The 22,077-nt window shown below is 39.7% G+C and overlaps 1 protein-coding gene across 4 annotated transcripts in view; it reads left to right on the top strand.

The window, feature by feature from the left end:
- The window catches only part of TRPM3 (transient receptor potential cation channel subfamily M member 3), a 522,236-nt gene that overhangs the window by 351,768 nt on the left and 148,391 nt on the right, over positions 1-22,077 (top strand). For all 4 annotated transcript variants that reach the window (XM_018555656.1, XM_018555654.1, XM_018555657.1 and 1 more), the window contains exons 5-6: positions 1,296-1,420; positions 7,179-7,350. In XM_018555656.1, coding sequence (XP_018411158.1) covers positions 1,296-1,420; positions 7,179-7,350 — 297 coding nt within the window. The remainder of the gene's footprint in view (positions 1-1,295; positions 1,421-7,178; positions 7,351-22,077) is intronic.

The following is a 22,077-nucleotide window of genomic DNA, read 5'->3' as shown; positions in this document are numbered from 1 at the left end:
AGCCTTCATCCTGGTGGTGTGTCGTATGCTTTTAAGCTGCTGTCTCTCCTTTCCCTTTATCGGCCATTACTTCAGAACACCTCATTCCTGAGGAAGCACTTTTAGCATGAAACGCGTAGAGAATGAGGCCACAGGACACTATTGACAGTTGAATACAGGAATATGAACTTACCTGAATCACAGTTGTGACTTGAAAACTAAACATATACTCATATGATCGTTGCTATTGATGTCGCTGATAAGCCTGGTGGTTTCTAGGAGAGTGTCAGGTCAAAATTAAGGGAATGTTTTTAATTGTTTTCTTAATTATTCATTCTTTTCTTACAGTGGACCTTTACCCCCTTTTACTAAAAATCTCTGCAGGTCTGCATGCTGACTTAAATCATCTTGGATTCATTAGTTAAACAAACGTGTTCTTCATTTACTTACAAATAGAGTTTATCTACTTCCTGGTCCACTTCTGGCACAAATTATGTAAGTGCCAAAGTGTGGTACCTTGGGAAAGTTACATCACAAGAGCATTGCTGGGAAATCTCAGCTGTAATATCATGAGATCTCAGGGAAAGGCATTTTCCTCCCCTGAGATGATGTGCATGGTCACATGCCCTAGTCACATCCCTCACATGTGCCAGAGTTCAAGGAAGTAAAATGAGAACTAGTAATCTGGCCTTAGTAAACATGGCCACTGCCAGAAGACTGGGAATGAAAAGAGAATTATGGTATGCAAAGAATTCAAAGCCTGCAATTATCTAGAAGTATGTGTTTGTAGATTGTCATTACTAAACATTTCCATAGGTGTGGTTGTTGTTGTTTTAAAGATATGGGTAAAGGTCCGCTTTAATAATTACTTAATTATGTTGTATGCAACTTAATATAGAATGTATACGTTTTAGTTTTTTTTAAATTAGTGTGGCAGTTTTTCATTGATACCTTTAAAGCCCAATTCTTATTCAGTTTAGATTTGCATTCAGTAGGAATGTGGTATCAATAGCCCTTGGTTAAACACGCCCGTTACTTTGTTTATTATTTTAAAAAGGATGTTTAAACAATAATTTACTTTTTAAAAAGTATAAAAAGTAGTAAGTTGCATGATGTTAGACCACAAAAAGCTTGTTATTTTTCCATTGCAGTGTATTAAATTAAATTTTAAAAGACATATGGAAATTGTCTGTGTGATGCCCTAGTTGATGGGGCATCATTAGAAACACAGGTAAAAGCTTAAAATCTTCCAGCTATCTTACTTGCGATATACTGTGTGATATACAATGTAATTTAATATGAAAACAATTTTCTAGGTGTCATTCGCCATGTTGGTGATGCTCTAAAAGATCACGCTTCCAAGTCTAGAGGAAAGATTTGCACAATTGGTATTGCACCTTGGGGAATCGTAGAAAATCAAGAGGATCTTATTGGCAAAGATGTAAGTCATTTGTGTCTGCTATAATTTGCAATTATTTTCACTTGCTTGCACTTACACACATTTTAGTGTAAAACAAATGATTTGAGTCTACTGATAAAAAGAATTAATCAGTACAAATAAGTGCTCAAATTACATGTGCATTAAAAAAGAATATGCTATATTTTCAATTATTAGACGGCCATACTACCATATTTAATAGAAAAATTAGTATAAGTTATTCAAGGAATGCTGGCAAATTTCTTAGAATGTAACATATAGAAACAAAAAACAATAGTGCCACACCACAGGTTCAGGAGTCCAAACGTATTTATTTTTATATTATAGAAGTCTAACGTAAACAAGCCAATGGACTTTGGAGGCTAACAAATTCCCTGGGTTAAATGGAGGGTGATTGAGCTTAGAGTTGGTTGCTTTAATCCTATCTACCAAAAGTGCTTTAACAGCTGGCCAGCATTTGAAACCCTGGTGATGAGGGAACATTGTTAACTCCCCAAATGCATTGACTTGTTACTTTTGGATTTCTATGATTAAATACTTTTGGATTTCTAAAACTGTGGTGTGTTGCATACTAATTTTCTCTGTATACTCTTGTGTGTTTACCTGAGGTGCCTCTGATGCCACTTCATGTTGGAGAGTCACCTGGCCTTTGTCATTGTGCATTTCAGTATAGGTTTATCCTCACACTGAGAAGCAAAACCAACTCTGGATCAAGCACCTCCCACTTACACTGTTTCAAATTTGTAATTATCACCTACATGGTTTACAGTATATGTCTTGATCACAAGATGCACACTGTAGAAGATTTCTTGCTTTGCTCATAATCAAAAGACGTTCTTCAAATGACATTTATAGTATCATAAACAGTTCAGGGGCCAGATGGTAAGATATCATGACAATTCCTGTGGGCTTTGCTAATTTGCTAAACTAGCCCTTGGCCCTTAAGCTCATGATACACATTACACTGTGTTTGTGCAATCTATTTTATTCCCATGCATGAATGTATAGATTATGTCCTAGAGCCAGGGACCTTTGTTTTGCTAACAGACTAACACTGCCATAGTTACACTGTGGCTTATCTCCTTCTACCAACTACACCCTAAAAAGGTCGGTAAGTCCACCCATTGCATTTAGTGGACACTTAGGGAGGTACAGAGGTTGGAGTAGATGGCCATAATGTGGGCATGCTAGGCCAATTTGACGTAGGTAAAATTATGCCCTTTGTCTTCATGGCCAACGATATTCATTTCACCCCTCTTTTTTGTCATTTTAGACTTGTTCAACAACCAGAAACTGAAAGTAATGTAAAAAAGGTCAACATTTTATGTAAAAACTCCTGCGTGCCAGTGCTATTGTTTCTCAGGGAATCACCAAAACTTTCAATCAGTATATGTGCAGCTGTAAATCTACCTGCATAATGGCCATCATAACCTTTACATTATATTTCAGAGCTTTCTTCAATGACTGTCTGGTAGCATTACTCTGGCAGCATGTGAGCCAGCAAGGCAAAACTGACATTTCTGTATTTGCATTAGGGATGCACCAATACAGATACTGGGCATTTTCACAAGTCCGTTTACTCATGAACATGCCCTGATACTAAGCACCGATACCGGCGCTTAAAATTTTTAAATGGAATCTGCTGCCCTAAGGTCTCCCACTTGCTGGGGACCTCCCAGCCGTGGGCCTAGTACGGCGGTCACAGAGGCGGTCGTAAGGCTGGTGATTGGGGACTGGCAGCCTGTGTGTGTGCTAGCCATACAGTGCCACCTTGGTGCTACTGATGCGGCTATACTTATGATATTACATTGTATGATGGGGTTGTACAGGACACCTGGCTGCTGTCTCCGGGAGCTCGGCCATTTGGTACAAAGCAAGCGGCTCTGCTGCGGCTCCTGAGACACCATCAGACACAGCTGGGACTGGGCCCCGGTGCTTCACCACTGTCCTAAAATCATTAGTCTGTATTGTTTTAGAAAAACTGTCACATGACACTAAAAATAAGGTATCAGTGATTGGTATTGGTACTTGAGGAAAAGTGTCTTAAAAAAATGGTATCGCTGCATCCCTAATTTGCATATTCACAGCAGTAGTGCCTGATATACCGGTAGTTAAGATGTAAAATCAATCTAACCATTATAGAGCAAACTGCGTAAACTGGGATTACATGTGTGTTTAGTTAAGTTTAGTTTACAGATCTGTATACAGATCTATGACTTAATCAAATCCGAACCCTTGTAATTGCATTTATGTTATTTTACTTTTAGCTAGGATTCATTACTATGAATAAATCATCCGTGGTTACCTTTTTCTTGATATTTGCTAAGAATAACACAGACATATGAAAAATGATGAGCAGTTTAATAATTAAACTTTTCTGAATCCACACATGAAAGTTATTTAAACTATGCAGTCTAGCGGAGCTAAAATATCTATAAAGAAATGGGTTCATGAGCTATATAGTTATTAAACGCAGTATTTTAAATGGTTTATTTTTCCTTTGCAACCAAAATTAAGCCTATGAATCTGGTTTTAATAGTAATTCAGTTTAATTACCACTGACTTCAAAATATTCTCCTTTTAAAAAAGTATGAAAATATAAAAAATGGGAACAAGAATATTCTATAACTTAGTAATAATATGTTTTATTACAGTACAGACAAGCTACTGTATACCAGGAAAAAACCCTACTTATTGTTTAAAATATTGTCCTTAAGTTATATCTTATATATCTTATATAACTTAAATGCAGTTATGTGCTAATTGACTGAAGTAGTCATTCTCACCCTAGCCTGGGTAACATTTGAATAAATAATCAGGTTCAAAGTATTTTCCCCTAAACCTGATTGGGTATAGAAGCCTGGGGTGAAATTATTCCCATCATCTTAAAGTGTATGTAAACCCCTAACAATAATATTCTCTTATTTGTTCTCTTCTGGCCTTTTAAATATACATTTTAAAGCATTTTGTTACATCTGTTTGATAAGAACCTGATAAGCCCTCCCTGTCTTACTTGGGAACTACAGAACAATTAGCCTTTATGTTGTTTAGCAAAAGACAGTTGAAAGGGCTGGCAACACCCAGTCCACAAAAATGCTGCGTTGTCCACTAATAACAGGAATAAGAATGTGAATGTAGTTTTTATTTTTCCTTAACATACACTTTAAAATGTAATGGGGCTTTTCACCTCTTATTAAAACACCCTAGATCAGGGGTGTAAAATCAAAACTTACTAAGGACAATGCCAAGGATTGTGAATAAAATCAGGGGGCAGACTTTAATATCAGTTGAAAAAAAAATAACTCTGCTGCTTGCCGCAGTACACAGCTCGGGCCCTTTAAACATTATGTGACAGCACTGGTGCCCTGTGTGTGAGGACCCTACAAGTGCCAGCAGTCCCTGTCCATTAAATTGACAGGGACTGCTGACATTTGTAGGGCCCTCACACACAGGACACCAGTACAGTCATATAATAATGATATGACTGTCCTGTGTGTGATTGCACTACGAGTGTCAGCAGTCCCTGTCCATGATATGACAGTCCTGTATGTGAGGTCACATTAAATGGAAAGGCACTGCTGACATATGTAGTGCCCTAACACAGCGGGACACACACCAGGACTTACTAGGAGCTGCCGAGACAGAGGCAGAAGCAAGAATGAGCGTGCAGGTGATGAGAAACCTGCAGCCAAGGAGAAACGTGCTGGCAAGGAGAAACCTGTGGCCCAGGAGGGAGGTGCGGCTGAGGAGGAAGATGCGGGGTCCTCTTCAGAAGGCAGCCAGCTTAATTGCTAGTCTGAGCACCAGCTAGAAAAAAAAAAGAAGAACCCTGCTTCCCGATACAAAACTCGGGACTGGCGAGCCTAATAAGGTCTTGTGGTGGGCTGTTTCTGGCCTGCAGGCCTTGTAATTGACATATGTGCCCTGGATTATTGGAAATTCTGATGTATTTAAATGAGTTGGTAGTCATGAAAAATTAAAACAAAGCTTCCGAAAGGTACGCCCCCTGTTTCCTATGATACAGTACTCAAGCCTGGCAACTAGCTACTAAGGAAACGAGCATTGAGTTTTGGGAGCTTTCCTATACCCGGGTTTTTCTCAGGACAGAACTGACTAACCTGAACAGTAGGGAAGCATGGACAAGGTAGAAATAGAAAAGTTGCAGAATTAATTTGAGTTTTATTCAATAGTTGCAATGCAGTAATCATAGATTAGGGGCATAGTGCAGTAACCAGATTCCACTATACTCATATCACAAGGCTGCATTCATTTAGTAACTGTGTTAGAACAACTTGACTTCACTCTTCATCTTAATTAATAAACCATTATCACAGCCATAATTACTTAAGATAGACAGCTATCATTTGAAAGCAAAGTTTTATAATGCATTTTGTGTACAGAAAGAGCAGTGTAGCTACTATTACATTTTAAGAGATCGTGTTACAAAGCTAAGCACCTGTGTTGTTGGACAATTCAAACTAAACATACTATGAAGAAGTTACATGAAAATCTAAATTTTTCCCATAACAATGTGGACTTAACCTTGCTGTCCCTTCCCCATGGTCCCATTGATGTCATAGTTAGCGAGTTAGCATAGTTAGTTAGCTTTACAGACAAACAGAGAGCCTTAGATTGTGGTGTGGGCTGGGCTAAGTTTGACTTGTACAGGGAAAGTCAACGTTTTAACATTCAGCAGTCGTGAACTCATTGTTTTGATGGAAGCAGCCATATCCTGACTTATGTGTCACATATTCTCTCCCAGGAAGTAATTTAGTGTATAAATGCTGGTTCTATGCCCCAGACCGTGTATATAGTACATGAGTCACCAGGGCTGAGACAGCCACCTTAAGCTCTTAATTATGAGAGGGGCGCAAAAAGGACAGGATTTGCAACCTTTGCTGCTGAATTAGGTCACATCTTATGAGTGGGGATGGGGTGCACTTTAGCCTTTGCACCCTTGGGTGCTAAAGGACCTTGTCCCACAAATGCAAATCATAGAATGGCTGCTTCTATCAGTACCTAATCACTTAAACAGTAGCCTTGTCTTTCATTACAAAAGTAGTTGAGGTTTTGTTTTCCATTGCATCAATTATTGCTGCCCTAAGTGTATTAGATTATTTCATTATAAGGTACAATGTGAAATCATGCTAGTGTTAAAGCAGAACTCCAGGCAGAGGGATTTCGTACATTTTTGGTGTCTAAACAAACATGACCTTTACTAAGGTGTATGTCATCACTGCTCTGTACTTGAAAATCTATACTTTATGCCGGATAGTACTGCTCTCCTATACTTTCAGCCCCCTGGGTATATGAGTACTAAGGCTCTTGCACACGCAAGCACTAGTGTAATTTATCCACCCTAATTTCTGTTTGGCCAATCTCAGCACACTGTGCATAATATTAACCATTCACAAACAAAAAATTTTGTGAATGGCCAAGCGTAAAGGAGGGCAGATAAACAACACCTAGCGCTTCCATGTATGAGAGCTGAAGCTTAGCCCCGGCATAGAGAAAAGTATAGATTTTGAAGTACAAAGCAGTTCTCCAGTGATGGCATATGCCTCAGTTGAGGTAATGTTTACACAACCTAAAATTTAAAAAATCCCTCTATCCAGAGTTCTGATTTAAATAAGAAGAAAAACCTTAAAAACAGTTTTGCTACTATACAGAACTTGCTTGAGATGAGGTTATGCATTTTACATGAAATATTAATATGTATTTCCTATTTTACTAACATTACTAATTTTACTGTCTCCTAAAGGTGGTGCGACCGTATCAAACCATGTCTAACCCCATGAGTAAACTGACAGTACTTAACAGTATGCACTCTCATTTCATTCTTGCTGATAATGGGACCACTGGCAAGTATGGAGCCGAAGTCAAATTAAGGAGGCAATTGGAAAAGCACATATCTCTGCAGAAAATTAATACAAGTAAGTGACTAACTGTTTCTGAAAGGCATGGACACACTGTTTGCTTTGGATTATCCGTGGTCTTATAGAAAACTGTCAACCTATGTATTGACCTAAATTATGTTTTATTGTTGTTAAAGTAGCTGTAACTAAAAACTCAGGTGTTAGGCAGCCATGGATTGGGCATTAGTTATAAAAAGGTAACCGTGTAAGATGGCCGCCACAGCAGTGTTATGAGCCACCAGCAGTACTGCTTCTGTGAATGGTTCCAGTGTCTACCTTAATGATGCACACAAGTGAAAATATCTGCTTCATGATGGCTAATAAACAATGTCCAATATGAAGCAACCTGCACACTGGTCTGAAGGTAGCAACCACAGCTGTAAACAATAAATTCAAAGGGTCATCTTCTGGGGCTACACAGGCACTTACTTATAGCCAGGGAGACAGTCCGTTACTGCTTTGTAACTAAAATATGTTTTCAGTCAAATGTACAGCTATCCTTTGAAGTTGAACTCCAGGCAAATATCTAATACAAAGTTGAAACATATATGGAATCCATTTGTATTTCTGTTCATGCAGTCTTGATATTTATACAACCCTGCCAGACAGAGAAGCCAGATTAGTGACTGGACTTCTTTCTACAGCAGTTAAAGTGTATGTAAACCCAAAAACTAACATTGAATGTATTGCAGCTTACCAGTCCTTAAATGAGGTGGCTGCATTAGTTCCCTGTTTTTCCCCTTTATTTTCATTTAGCGATCCTGCATACTAAACTGCACTGTATCTATGGAAGGAGCCATGGTTGTCACCTAGGCTGGACTTCAAACATGTCTTCCTCTCTTCATCTACATTACATGGTGGGAGGTGGAATTAGTATTATATAGGGGGAAGATAAATGTTTGTGCTTTCAGTTCAGCTGGCAAGGACACTGTCTTTTTAGCAAAATCAATAGGCATGTTTTGTACTTGCTGAAAATGTTCTAAGCCTGAAAAATTGGGACAGATTCAGCTATCAAATCTTAGGACTGGTAAGTTTCAATACATGAAAGGGTTATTAAGCCCTTGTGTGTCTTTGCATATATCTACTGCTAGCAAGCAGTAGATATATGCAAAAACATAAAAAACTTTTTAAAATGGTTAAAACTTACCTGTGTCTCCGCCGCACGCTCATGTCTGAAGATCTGAAGATGCTCGGGCGGCTGCAAAGGATCTTGAGGCGCAGTTCAGATCTTTGGCCGGGAGACGAGGAGAGACACAGGGTAAGCTGATGCAGCAGCATGCACCCGCAGAGACTTGGGACGTGGGACAGGAAGTGCCAGTTAAGGTAACCTGGGGACACTGATCTGTCATTGCAACTGGGCAGAACCAGCTGTCAGATTACAGCTGGCTCTGCCCAGCTGTCAGTTGCAAGGCTTCCGGCCCGCTTCGGGTTTCACTTTGGCTCAGTCGAGCCTAAGCATATGCCTTCGGGTTAAAGCCAGCTTCGGGAGCTTTATGGGCTACAGTGAATAGCCCGTACACCAGCCCTTCAGTTCTACTGAACCAAAGGGCTCTGGTGGCCCAAGCTAGCCGAAGGTTCAGCCGGAGCTACGGCTGATTCTTCGGCTAGCTTTGTGAATAACCCCCTATGTCTGTAGTTGAAGCATTGTACACAGCAATTGTGCTGTGACCTCATATTTTCCAACTGTGTTGAGGCTGATTGAGGTTGCCTTCAGAGTCCGTGTAATAATTGTGTTCTTGTATTTAAGTATAACAAACATATATTGTATTCTAGTAGTTTATTAATTTTAAGCATTATTGATTATTTATATTTTAGTTGTCTCCCAGATGTTAGATACCGTAATTCTGTTTGTTGTGCAGAGCTCCTGTCACACATGATGCTTAAGGATTAATATATGATATAACTGCTAAAATGTTAATAATGACTTGCGTAGACAACAATGCAGCATGCTTTCAGGTACATTCAGCTTGCATTTGTAATGTGTTATAGTTGTGTCACAGCTAATCCTGACCTCCTTCCTAGCTGATTGGGACTGCTTTGAGCTGCTTTTGAATTTCCATTGACTTCTGTTATGGGAGAAGTAGTCATGACAAACAAACAAATACCTGTGTACATATGCCCTAATACAACATAAATGTTACCACATAGATCTATTAACTGTAATTATTGACAGTTTATTGATGGTGATGTGTCCATAAAGCATTTGCCCTGTCAATAATCTATGGGTTTTGTCCAAACACAAAAACAAGTTTGGGGTCAGCAATTTTGCCCCTTACTTCACCATGACCAGTTCATAAAACTATGGGGTCTATTCATTAAGCTGCCGTAGGCAGCCGAGTGAATGACCGACCTAAAGTGAAGTGAGCCGAACGCTGTTCGGCTATTCACTTCAGGCTGGTACGGTCATACATCGGGTGGCTTCACGTGGCTTCGGGTCTGCCGAACATTCTCAGCATGTTCGGCCGACATGAAGTGCAGGAGGAGTTCAACTCAGCCGATCCAACATCTGGATCGGCTAAGCCGAACCTCTGGCAGGCTACTCGCTGCTGTTCAGTCTATTCTTATAGATGTCGAACAGCAGTGAGTGAATAGCCGAATGCCGCTGAGCGGCATTCGGCTCGGCTGTTCTGCTCGGTCCCTCATAGGGACCGAGCAGAACCGAAACTAAGAAAAAGCAGTGTTTCTCTCCTGGGCCGCCCGGGAGAGTTTGCTGTCTGGAGATCGGTGTCCCTGGTTAGCTGGTAACCAGGGACTCTGATCTCTCTGCCAGTGACCGGAGCCACCCGTCTGGCTCCGCCCAGCTGTCAGAAGCAGGCTGTCGGCCTGCCATTGGCCTGCCGCTTGGCCAGCTTCGTCTTTCAGGCATATGCCTTCGGCTCGACTGAGCCGCTCGGCTAAGTTCGGGAGTTGTAAAGGCTATTGTGAATAGCCCGTACAGCAGCCCTTCGGTTCTACTGAAGCTACGGCTATATCCTTTGGCTGCTTCGTGAATAGACCCCTATGTATAACTTTAGCCCTTCTTGCAGTTGAAATGTTTTATGCCAGTAAATGGATACAGGTGAAACTGGTTTCCATGTAATTATCCTACTTCGGGGGAATGGGTAGTGCTTCGGGGATGTGCAATCTTTTCAATGTTTTTTTTTAACATAGGACATTCCTTTAATGTAAACAGTCTTATCAATATATGTTATTATTTTTTTTTAAATGTCTATGTATGATTTGTGGCCTGCAGGAGATGGGAACTGCTTCTCACCGCGGTTACATCCTTGAGGTTCCCCAAGTAGATAAGACATTTTCATTCAGTTCAGTGCATTCCATTACTGGTACTAAAAGGGTGTTCATTGATAATGCTTGTTTATATGTCTTCTTTCTTTTCTTTTATTAGCTGTTGTGAAAAACAGTTATCACACACTTTTGTCCTTTTGTATTTACTGGATAGTTTGTTTGCTACAGCTGTATATATGTTGCATATGGATACTGAAGTGTAGATATGTTCTACAATGTGAGTTTATGTCAAGAAGATAAGAATGTATACAGTAATTAAACAATTGTACCATCAAGAAAATGCTACAAAGCATTAGTTTTTGAATTTGAAATACAAAGATACTGTATGTCTCCTTCCTCCAATGCTGGTGGATACCAGATAAGAAAGCTTATTTATCAAATGGGCCATTCCTTCTCATACAAGTATTTCACACTATGTCAAATCCAGAATTCAACAATTAATTCTCATTCCCATGCCAGACAGGCATGATGATCTCATTAATGATGAGTGTTTTCAGTTCCTTTTAAAGTGTATAATAAAATTTATAACTGCTATTATAGAACAAAAAGGCTATAAAAAGCAAGCAGCAGCTAAAATCTTTTTCCTTTTTTTTTTTAAGTTGTCATTTATTTTGTCTGTTATCCAGTCATCAGAGAAATAAAGATTTCAGGAACATGACGTTGTATAATTCTGGTTCAGTGCATGATCATTTTTTTTTTTATAGAATTTTTACATATTTAACATTTTAGGCAACTCCTTCCATACAATAAAGTTTGTAAATCTGCAATGAGAATGCAAAGCAGTTATCCTCTGATGCCTGTGTGTACCTCTCGATATCTTCTGGAGTAAACCTGGAAGGCAAAAAAAAAAGCACAAGGAGGGTAAACTTTCTGCTTCAAGTTGGTAATTGATTATTGGAAAGCCTCAAGAAGCACATAATGACCACATACAGCAGAGGCTACCTGATTTGCATTGCTATTGCATATTTATAATTTTTTAATAGATTGTTCGGCTCACTTCACTTCAGGTCGGTCATTCACTCGGCTGCCTACGGCAGCTTAGTGCATAGACCCCTTAGTGTATATTGTAAAACAAATGAGGATAAAAAGAAGCACCTAGAAGCTGACGGGCTATTTCACACATTTCACATTAAAAATTACTTATACAAAGAGTGAGCCATGGAAGAAAGTGAAATACTACTCTATTTATTGTTGACCCTAAATTTAAAAGCTGTGCTGGCTCACGTCAAGGCAGATATAAGTAAAGTACTAATACGACTTTCTTTTGACATAAAAGCATCTGTGTGTGCTAATGCAAATTACTGTTGCAATAACAAATCAAAGTCAAGGTCATAAACTTAATGATACTTATCTCTACATAAACTCTGTACTGCCTGGATAAGGAGATGTAACAAGTTTAGTTCTAGTTAAAAGCTACTGATTATATGTTGCTCAGTATGAGCTCAAACACTCAATTTTAATCTGGTTCTAATTACAATTGACAGCAATAATCCTGCACCTACATCATTACCAATAACTGGGGCTTTTAAATATTTTACTTAAGGATTAATGTTTATTTGAATTTCAAATATATGCAGCTGTTTTAATGGTCAGCCTATATAATAAGAGTCTTCTAATGCACAGAACGCACTTCAGCATTAGCTTTCAAGAAGAATTATGTAAAAGTAAATATATTCCAAACTGTTTGTTGATTAACAAGAGGTAGCTCATGAAAAAGGAATCATTTGCAGCAGTCTTGCTTATTTCATCCTGCAGAAACTGAAATCATACCAAAATATGTATAGGCATTTCAGGTATTTTGCATGTGTTCAACTTATTGTTTAATTTAAGGCATAGGTAATATAGACCACCATATAGACCACCATCAGCTATAATATAGGGGGTCTATTCACTAAGCTGCCGAAGGATCTAGCCGTAACTTCGGCTGATCCGAAGGATCTAGCCGTAGCTTCGGCCGATCCTTCGGCTAGCTTCGGCCCTAGGACCCTTCGGTTCAGTATAGCCCGTACAGCTCCCGAAGTCGGCTGAGCGGCTCAGTCGAGCCGAAGCCATATGCATAGGCTCGACTGGTCTTCCCATCTATCTATTGACAATTTATGTAAACAGATCTATGCACATTTAGATTTACCCAGAAGCACATCAGGTAGAGGACAAACTATCATTTAAAGGATTCTTTCATTATAAAAGTAATTAAGAAAGTAATATACTGGTTAGCAAAGACTTGTAAACATATGTCAGAGTAATGTTCATTTTGCAGAAAGCTCTGTTATCAGAAATACATTCTCTATACCTCTCTTCTTTCAGCACTAACTAGTTACAATGACAAAAAAAATTAAACTGGGACAATAACTTTTTCACCTGATGATGGAGACCCAAGGAGAATATTTTTTCTTCCTTTTCCATATTAAAATTGTATATAGGCCCTAAACCTACTTTCAGTATGTTGGGCAACAGGTTGCAGCTTTTTTTGTGAGCCTGTTGCCAAGTTTATTAAATGGAGATCCTGCCGGTAACAGCTTCCTGTCGTAGGCTATCAATCTTAAGCCACTGTCTTGCAAATAACCGCAGTATTGTCACAATGTCATCTGCACTCCTTCAATTAGATCTATCAGGTCTGCGCATGTCTCCTTCTGCATGCCTGATATGCAGCCCAACAGCCAACTAAAGGAGTTTGCATGGCAGTTGGGAAATGCTATCACTAATTGTGGAGCAGTGGCTTAGCGTTATGAGCCTGAAACAGGGCGTGCTGTAACTGGCAGGATTTCTATGTAAGAAATTTTGCAACAGATTCACAAAAAACTGTTTGCTTTAAACAGTATACCCTAAGGCATGATGCCATACTGTACATACTGAAAAATAGATTTAGGGTTTACACACACTTTAATTCTCTGCAATGCTTGCATTATTCAAGAATACCAATATAGCCCAACATTATAAACGTATTTCCAGATCCAAAACTAGCAATTCAGAATAAAAACTAACTGATACAAAATTTTAAACAGAGGGCCAATTCATAAATGAGAGTGCATGTGCATATCTGCTATCTGCAGGACATTGCAGTGATTACTCCACACCGTGCCTGCTTTCTACATTTTATTCATAAAATGCAGAGTGCTGTATGGAGCCTGTGGTCTCTTTCAGAGGGTTTTCTGCATGTCATGTTGTCACTTGGCCTGTCAAAATCTGTTCAGAGTCCTAAAGCAAGGAAGCAGAAAGTATGTTTCTAAAGCACAGTGGTGTGCTTTATAAATGTGCTACTGTACTGTTTTAAGCAGCGGTATGATTGTGGTTAAGCCATAGCTTTTCAGATCAGCCCCATTACGTTTTATTTATGGCTTTCCTCTTGTACTTATCTGACAAATTTTAAATTGATTTTTTTACTCCATGCTGTGTATTATTTATATTTTCAACCTGGAAACAGTCATAAATATTAACCATGGGTCTAAGAAATGCTTCCGGCACTGTATTTATGGCTTCAACATTTTCAGATTGCTTCCTGGAACCTAGCCATTTTAGTGCTACGAGATTTGGAAAAGTGTCTAACATTTTTTAGCTATAGGATTTTTTTTAAGTGTCCCAAAATGGCTTCAAACATGGATTTGTACTAGGCTTCTTGAGAATGAGGCTTTCCCTCTAGCACTAAAAACTAAGAATTTCATGACAAAGCTTTAGCTAGTAGAGTTAACCCTTCTGCCATACTAACATACTGGATGAAGGGTGCCAGGTATAATAAAAGTTAAGATCTATTTTTATTCGATTTGGTGTAATATGTGCAAATTTGTATGTGTTTTAAACCAGAAAGATATGAACAGTGTTTGTAAATGGCAGTATGCTCTATATATACACTTCAGATATGTTTTTCAAGACAATTGAAGTCGTTATGAATATTGTGACCACATGTGTAATTTGAGATACTGATGTACTACTGTCATTTGCCAAAGATGATAATTTGCACCATGGTTAATAAACTATGGACAGAGGTGCAGTGGTCCTTTATTCTTTTTTTTTTAATTGCCCCTAAACATGACTGGATGTTTGAAGTGATTTCAGATTCACTTCACTTCATTTCACTTCTCATCGCCTCTCTTCATGCTTTTGTGAATCATATATATAATTGATATAAGTGGTATTGGTTGGAAAAAAAAAAAAGGAGTAGCAAATCTTGGCTTCCCAAACTAAAGGCAATGTTAAACATGTAATGAATATACAATCAATGAAATTAAAATCATGTGTTGTGTATTTTAGTTCTGTGTGGTCAGCATACCACCAATAGCTCTCTGATGCTGTCACATAACACTGTGGGAATGGGGAAAATGTAAATGTTCTAAATCTAAATCAAAGAACAAATATTTTTATATTGCAGATTAACAGTGCTTAGCTGTCATGGCTACATTGGTTATCTTTTTTTAACCCCTTCATGACTGAGGCATATTTTATTTTATTTTTTGCACCCATGTTATATTCCACATTTTAGGCCTGAAAATTACTTAAAACCCCCAAACATGATATATTTTCTGAAAGTTAAGACCCCATAGAATAAAATGGTGGCAGTTCATAATTTGTATGTCGCAACTCCTTATCAAACACCACAATTTAGTGACAAATGCACTTAAATGCCCCAAAACACCATAAAATACCCATCTTTTAAATGCAACAAAAAAGATGAGGTTACAACAAGTAAATAGATACCCAACATGCCCAGGTTAAAAATTGCATGCGTCCGTGAAACGGCGACAAAATTCAGTACCCAAAAAAGTACATGGACGACGCTTTAAAAGCCCCCACAGGTCAGTTTAGATATACCCACAAATACTGGCCCTAGAATTATTGCTCTCACTCAGGCGTGCGCAGTGATGCCCAACATGTGTAGCGCGTTCATCGTTTTCATATGTAGGCAAACCCGACGCGTGTTTACAGGAAGACGCGCATGCTCGCGGGGGACTTAAAAAAAATTCTATGTTTTTTTACATTTATTGTATTTATTGTTACTATTAAAAACTGTTTTTTTAAAAACTTTTTAACTTTATTTAATGGGGAGGGGATCGACGAACGGAGGTTCATCCATCTCCTCCCCGGATTCCCGCTGACACCAAAGAAGCCAGTCCCGGGCCTGCAGGGCGGGCAACGGAGCCCGGGAAACATGGTGGGGGTGTCGGGCGGGGGAGACCCTTCACCGGCCCGTAGAAGCGATCTGATGGCAGCTGAGCTGTCAGAATCGCTTCTACTGCAAAAGCCACCGGAAGTCTGTTTTAACAGCCCTGATGCCAGCTTTTTTAATTTTATTTTACCTGATGAACCTGCCAGTAACACACTTCCCGTTCTAGGGTGACAACACTCACACTACACTGTACTGTATCTATGGAGGAGCACAGTTGTCTCCCTAGGACAGGAAGGACACATAGATTCCATGACATGTGGGAAGTGTTTTGTAGTTTACAGAGGGGAACTGGTCAGGAATGATAATACTGACCCTGATGAAGTCATGTGGATGAAACACACTGGTTGCACTTCCTAGAGTTTCAGGTTTGTAACTCTCGCTCACCACTGACTTCCACCCTTAGTGCCACCTAGATATGCCCATGCTAAGTACTGCAAAATGGAGCCGCCAAGTACACTATGAAGAGGACCATCATAATTCAGACCACTAGCCTTCAGGGGTTGTAGCTGAAGCCCTCTGTGGACTATGTACCCCATGGTGCTAAAGGACTCTCGTGGGCAATGTACCTAAGGGCTGGTGTATATTATATGATTTAGAATGAACATGCATTAAGGGGGGCCCGGTGAACAGCATTGATGGGACTGTGATGCTTAGAAGTTTAGTGGCTCAGATGTGGCATTGACCATATATTGGACATATGTCTTGGTGGAATCGGGCTGTGCAGAGTGATAAGGGCTATAATGTGATTCTCTCAGATATGATGGGAAAGAGCTGATAAACACACAGGTATTTTCTACTTCTCTATGCTTCTTTATATGAAAATTGACAAGCAGTAGCATACACTGAAGACTATAAGAAAGACTAGAGGTAATTTTAGTTGCACATTTATCAATATTTAACAATATCTATTAGGAGTATTGCAGTGATATATGACATAGCCTATTTATACATGAATGGGGTTCAGGCTGTGTCTCTGATGATTGTTGGTAACAATTTTAATTGGTGGAAGTTTACTAGATTTTTTTTACACAACTGTGCTATTTGTAATTTTTCTGATAATATTTCAACAAAGATCTTTGGGGGAATTTATCAAAACCTCAGAAGACAGAATCTGAAGCAGTTGCCCATGGCATCCAATCAGCTTCTCTCCTCAGTCTGTTTAGTTAAGGTTTGAAAATGAAAGGGAGAAGCTGATTAGTTACCATGCACATCTGCTCCAGTTTTCATAAACTCCCCCTCGTATGTTTAAACAGCATTTAGCCCATAAGTAAATATGTAGTTGACCCCCTCTGTGGTGGCTACTTTTTATTTATACAAATGCAAGTTATGGGCCAACATTCTTTAGAGAGGTATGAGACAGTAAAACCCATAGTAGGAGACTCCCAGAGTTTTTTGTTTTTTTTTGGTTCTCAGGGATAATAACACTGCTAGAGAGTTCAGTGCAGCAGAGGGAGAGAGAAATCCAAGTTCACTAGATTTCTGGCAGGATCAACAGGTATTCTCCTGTATTTACAGCATTTTTAAAGATACAAAATGTGGGGAAATGTTGCATATATTGGAGAGATGTACTGATTATGTTTTTTATATTTTGCCCTGATGCTTCTGCCCTACACTTTACCTAAAGTGAACTGAAGTCAATCTTTGTTTTCTTCAGACAACTCATGCACAGGGTAAGGTTTACCTGCACATAACTAGATGTATGAAGTGAACATAGGGGTTCGGTTCACTTTAATAAACCTTTTTGGGCCAGGATCACATGGTTGCACATTACCTTACACCCATTATAAATCTCAGAAAGTAAAGTAATGCTAGAAAACTACCTACAGTTTTAAAAATAATTTTGGGGCAACATGTTGGCAGATTACATCTTAGTTAGAGAACATTGAAGAAAAATCTTAGTGAATTCTAGTACTCTTGGGCACCCATCTAACAACATTGTAAACCAAATCAAATAAATCAATATGGAAACAAATTAATTACAGCACCATTAATTAGTTTTCTCAATAAAATTATGAAAATGTTCTAAGAGGAAAGCAATTGTGATCCATGTAAACTAATTGAAAGATTTTATTACAAAAAATATTATTTTATAAGTAAAAGGTAGAAGAAATTAATTTTACATGGAACAGAATCACATGACTGATTTTGTTACCTCCCTCTCCAAAGATGGACTCCTTTTCCACCAATTCTGGTTAAAAAATGAGAAGGTGGTAGCACAATACAATTGGGTTGATTTACTAAAAGAAAAAGTATTTTAACTTTGCAAAGTTAATGTTTATATAGCTTAGCAAATAAGATAACACACTACGTTTCATTCACTCTTTCAATTATGTGAAAGACAAATATTCCCTAAGTGAACATTGACTTTGTAAAGTGAAAACTCCCTACATGTTGAGTATTTCAACCCTAGTAATTGTAAGCTACCTATGCCAACTAAAATGGAAGAGTAATAAAAACCTTTTTCTTTAACAACTCATCAGATTAATACATTTTGTATGTTTCAACTGTTGTTTTAATATTACCAAACCTGTTCAGAATATCTTTGTTTTTCATTAATTTTAAAAATGCATTCATCATTTAACAGATGGCCTTTGCTTTATTAACGGAAGTCATGTGACCCGTGGGCTTCCCTTTGTCATCCTATGCCTGAGAATATATGAAGGGGGCTGGGAAGGCAAAGGGACGTTCAACTGTCATTACTGACATCTAGCTCAACCACCATTCCATCATTAGCCATCTCAAAGTGCATCAACCTGATGCTTTCTAATAAACATCCATACAATGTTTAATTTTGCAAAGTCTGGCATGTATTAAAAAAATTGTTAATTATAAAGTGTCTGGACTTATTCACTTCTGCATTTTTTTAAATTATTTCCTGATACTGATATGTGCAACTACTGTCATAAATGTTAAGATATTTTGAAGTATGCAAATGTCAGCACCAGGCTTGTATCTCATTATATGAGTTCATGAAACAAATGCAGATTAATGTAGTTCCTGGTTGCTTGAGAGTTAGAAATAGGTCTCACTAATGACATACCCCATACTATACCATAGCATAATTGGTCCCCTTTCACCCGGGAGGTGAGCTGATTAGGGTTGCCACCTTTTCTTAAAGCAAAACCCCTACGCTCTAGCAGCCAGGAGCGAGAGCGAGCAAAGAGAGACAGCCAGGAGGGTGAGCGAGCAAAGAGAGACAGCCAGGAGGGAGAGCGAGAGAGACAGCCCGGAGAGAGCGAAGAGAGACAGCCAGGAGAGAGTGAAGAGAGACAGTCAGGAGAGAGCTAAGAGGGACAGCCACTAGAGAGAGAGAAGGCATAGCAAAAGAGCGAAGAGAGCGAAGAGAGACAGCCAGGAGAGAGTGAAGAGAGACAGCCAGGAGATAGAGCAAAGAGAGAGAGAGCGAGAAGAGAGACAGCCAGGAGAGAGAGCGAAGAGAGACAGCAAGGAGAGCGCGAAGAGAGACAGCCAGGAGAGCGCGAAGAGAGACAGCCAGGAGAGCGCGAAGAAAGACAGCCAGGAGATAGAGCGAAGAGAGACAGCCAGGAGAGAGAGCGAAGAGAGACAGCCAGGAGAGCGCGAAGAGAGACAGCAAGGAGAGAGCGAAGAGAGACAGCCAGGAGAGAGCAAAGAGAGACAGCCAGAAGAGAGTGAAGAGAGACAGCCAGGAGAGAGCGAAGAGAGACAGCCAGGAGAGAGTGAAGAGAGACAGCCAGGAGAGAGAGCGAAGAGAGACAGCCACTAGAGAGAGAGAGAGAGAGAGAGAAGGCATAACAACGCACCCACCTGAGGCCCCACAGAACCCTAGAGAGAGAAAAAGAGAGAGAGAGAGAGCCACAAGAGAGAGAGAGAGACAGCGAGTAAAGAGAGAGAGAGACAGCCACTAGAGAGAGAGAGAGAGAGAGAGAAGGCATAACAACGCACCCACCTGAGGCCCCACAGAACCCACCATAGATCCTGCACAACCCACAGAGACTGTCTATGGTAAGCGCTGCAGGGTCTGAGCACCGGACCATCAACGACCTCTTTCTTCACTGGACCGGCGGTACTTGGCACCAGCCCCGGCGTCCTCCACCTCCTCCCCTGTCAGTGCCTGCCCGGCGGTAGTTCAATCGTCCTGTTCTCTGCCACTGCAGGATGGAGCGGAGTCCAAGCAGGGCACTGTGGAGTGCAGCCTCGGCGGGGGAGCGCGGGAGTTCCCTCTCTCATCCCTCTGCTCTGTGTGTCGGCTCGCTCTCTCTCCCCTCCTGCTCTCGCTGCTGGGCTGGAGACTGAGCCGGCCGTGTCTCAGTGAAGTGCCGGTGGAGCCGCCTCTGGGGCCCGTCCTCCTGTCCTGGGCCCCATCTAAGTGGCAGAACTCCAGGGCCCGGTCGCAGCTGCGACCTTTGCGACCCTGGTAGTTCCGCCAGTGGCATAAACTTTGTATTGACTTCATATTAATATTGAAATACAGTAATCAAAAGCAAATGAAGACAAATAGACACACTTAAAACAAATTAAGACAAATAGGCACACAATTGTTTCCAGGATAATAAATGCTGCAGATCAACAGAACAGTGAGTACACAGGAGATTTTTTTTCTGATTAGATGAGAGTTCTGATTAGTTATTTACTGGATAACAGAGAGTTTACTGCACATGGTTTACTTTCCAAATTGCAACTTCTTTGTGTGCATTGTCATTTGAGCAGATGAACTGTATTTTGAAAAGCTGTAATTTTAATCCAGTAGACAGGAGCATGCGTCGTATAATTATTTACACCAAAAGACACAGGAATGTGTATAACAACTCATTCCAATAATCATCACCCATTCCTTCAAAAAAAAAGTTTTGATGTAGTAGTCTGACTGTGATCATATCAAAATAAAAAAATTTAGTGTTGCTAAATCAAAATTCAGGAAACACCAGAGAAACATCCCTTAACTGCTTGCCCCCTGTAATTGAAGACATAAACAGCAATAAAAACAGCTTTTTTTTTTTTTACAGTTTGGAAGTGTTAGACTCTCTGTCAGATTCTTATTGTCTAAACCTCATTTTGGGAGATTTCTCACCACTTCCTGTTCTGGTAACACCCTATATTTAAGTGTGTCACCAAGACAAGAAATGAGGCTAACACTCTACACTGGGGACCGAGTCAGCAATTAAACTTCACCCCTTATCCAAACTGGGAAAAAAGTCTGAAGTTAACCTACAGAAAACAGCTAAACATAAATATACCATTAGTGTATGTGTATATTACCCCTTTGCCAGGTTTTACAAAGTACACATTTTAAAATAATATATGGGGTGATTACATTTGAAGCAATAATTAATAATTACATACACAACAAATTTAGCATTTGGCTGCTAGAGAATACAACCATTGAGAATCGATTACTTCAGTCTTCATGTCTGTGTAAACATTATTTATCTTCATGTGTATGAAAAATTAAATTCAGCATATGGAAGGAAGTAACCATATGTTAATTAAATGCGTTTTATGCAAATGTGACTTTATCTTGTATACAGAACTCATTTAGCAAATCATATTATTGTTGTTGTGTTGTATTGTTCAAATAAAGTGTTAGCTCAGTGGCTTTACAACAACCATTTTTAGGATGCCTAGGGACTGCTGAACTTTTTAAAAACTTGTCATATTCTCCAGTGGCCCAAGTTGGTAATACTAACAACTGAGTGATATGATCGAAACAGATTGTTGTATTTAAGCATTCAGAAGAGAAATAATGGAGCTGCCATTGCTGCTCTTCTGGAAATTCTAGCTGCCTTGCATTATTCTGATCCAATTGCTTCTATAGTCAGCAACCTGCAAAAAATGTGCAGATCAGGAAAGTCAGAGTAGTGTCAGAAGTCATTTTCTATATACTTGTTCCAGGTCAGTAACTCAATGGGGATGTTCACTGTTCAATGGGCTGTTTAGCAAAGTGAATGTTCACTGTGCAAAGTGAATGTTAGTAAACAAGGTGAGCCTGTGTTTACTTTGAATACCAATCGGGCCAGGGGAATTAGAAAAAAAAACACATTTGCTACCACATGATTGGTTAACAAAGTGAACACAGCTTCATTTTGTTTACTGACCTCAGTAAACTTTTGCAAGCTCAGGAGACTAAGGGGTCTATTCACGAAGCTGCCGAGGGCAGCCGAGTGAATGACCGATCTGAAGGGAAGTGAGCCGAACACTGTTCGGCTATTCACTTCAGGCTGGTACGGCTAATTTCAGCCGTACATCGGCTGAAATCAGCCGTACATCGGCTTGCTTCGTGTGGCTTCGGGTCGGCCGAACATGCTCAGCATGTTCGGCCGACC

Source organism: Nanorana parkeri, unplaced genomic scaffold (genome assembly GCF_000935625.1).
Source record: "Nanorana parkeri isolate BGI_ZX_2015 unplaced genomic scaffold, ASM93562v1 scaffold206, whole genome shotgun sequence".
Lineage (NCBI taxonomy): Eukaryota > Metazoa > Chordata > Amphibia > Anura > Dicroglossidae > Nanorana > Nanorana parkeri.
The sequence above is the reverse complement of the archived record's forward strand: the minus strand, read 5'-3'. Positions and strand labels throughout refer to the sequence as shown.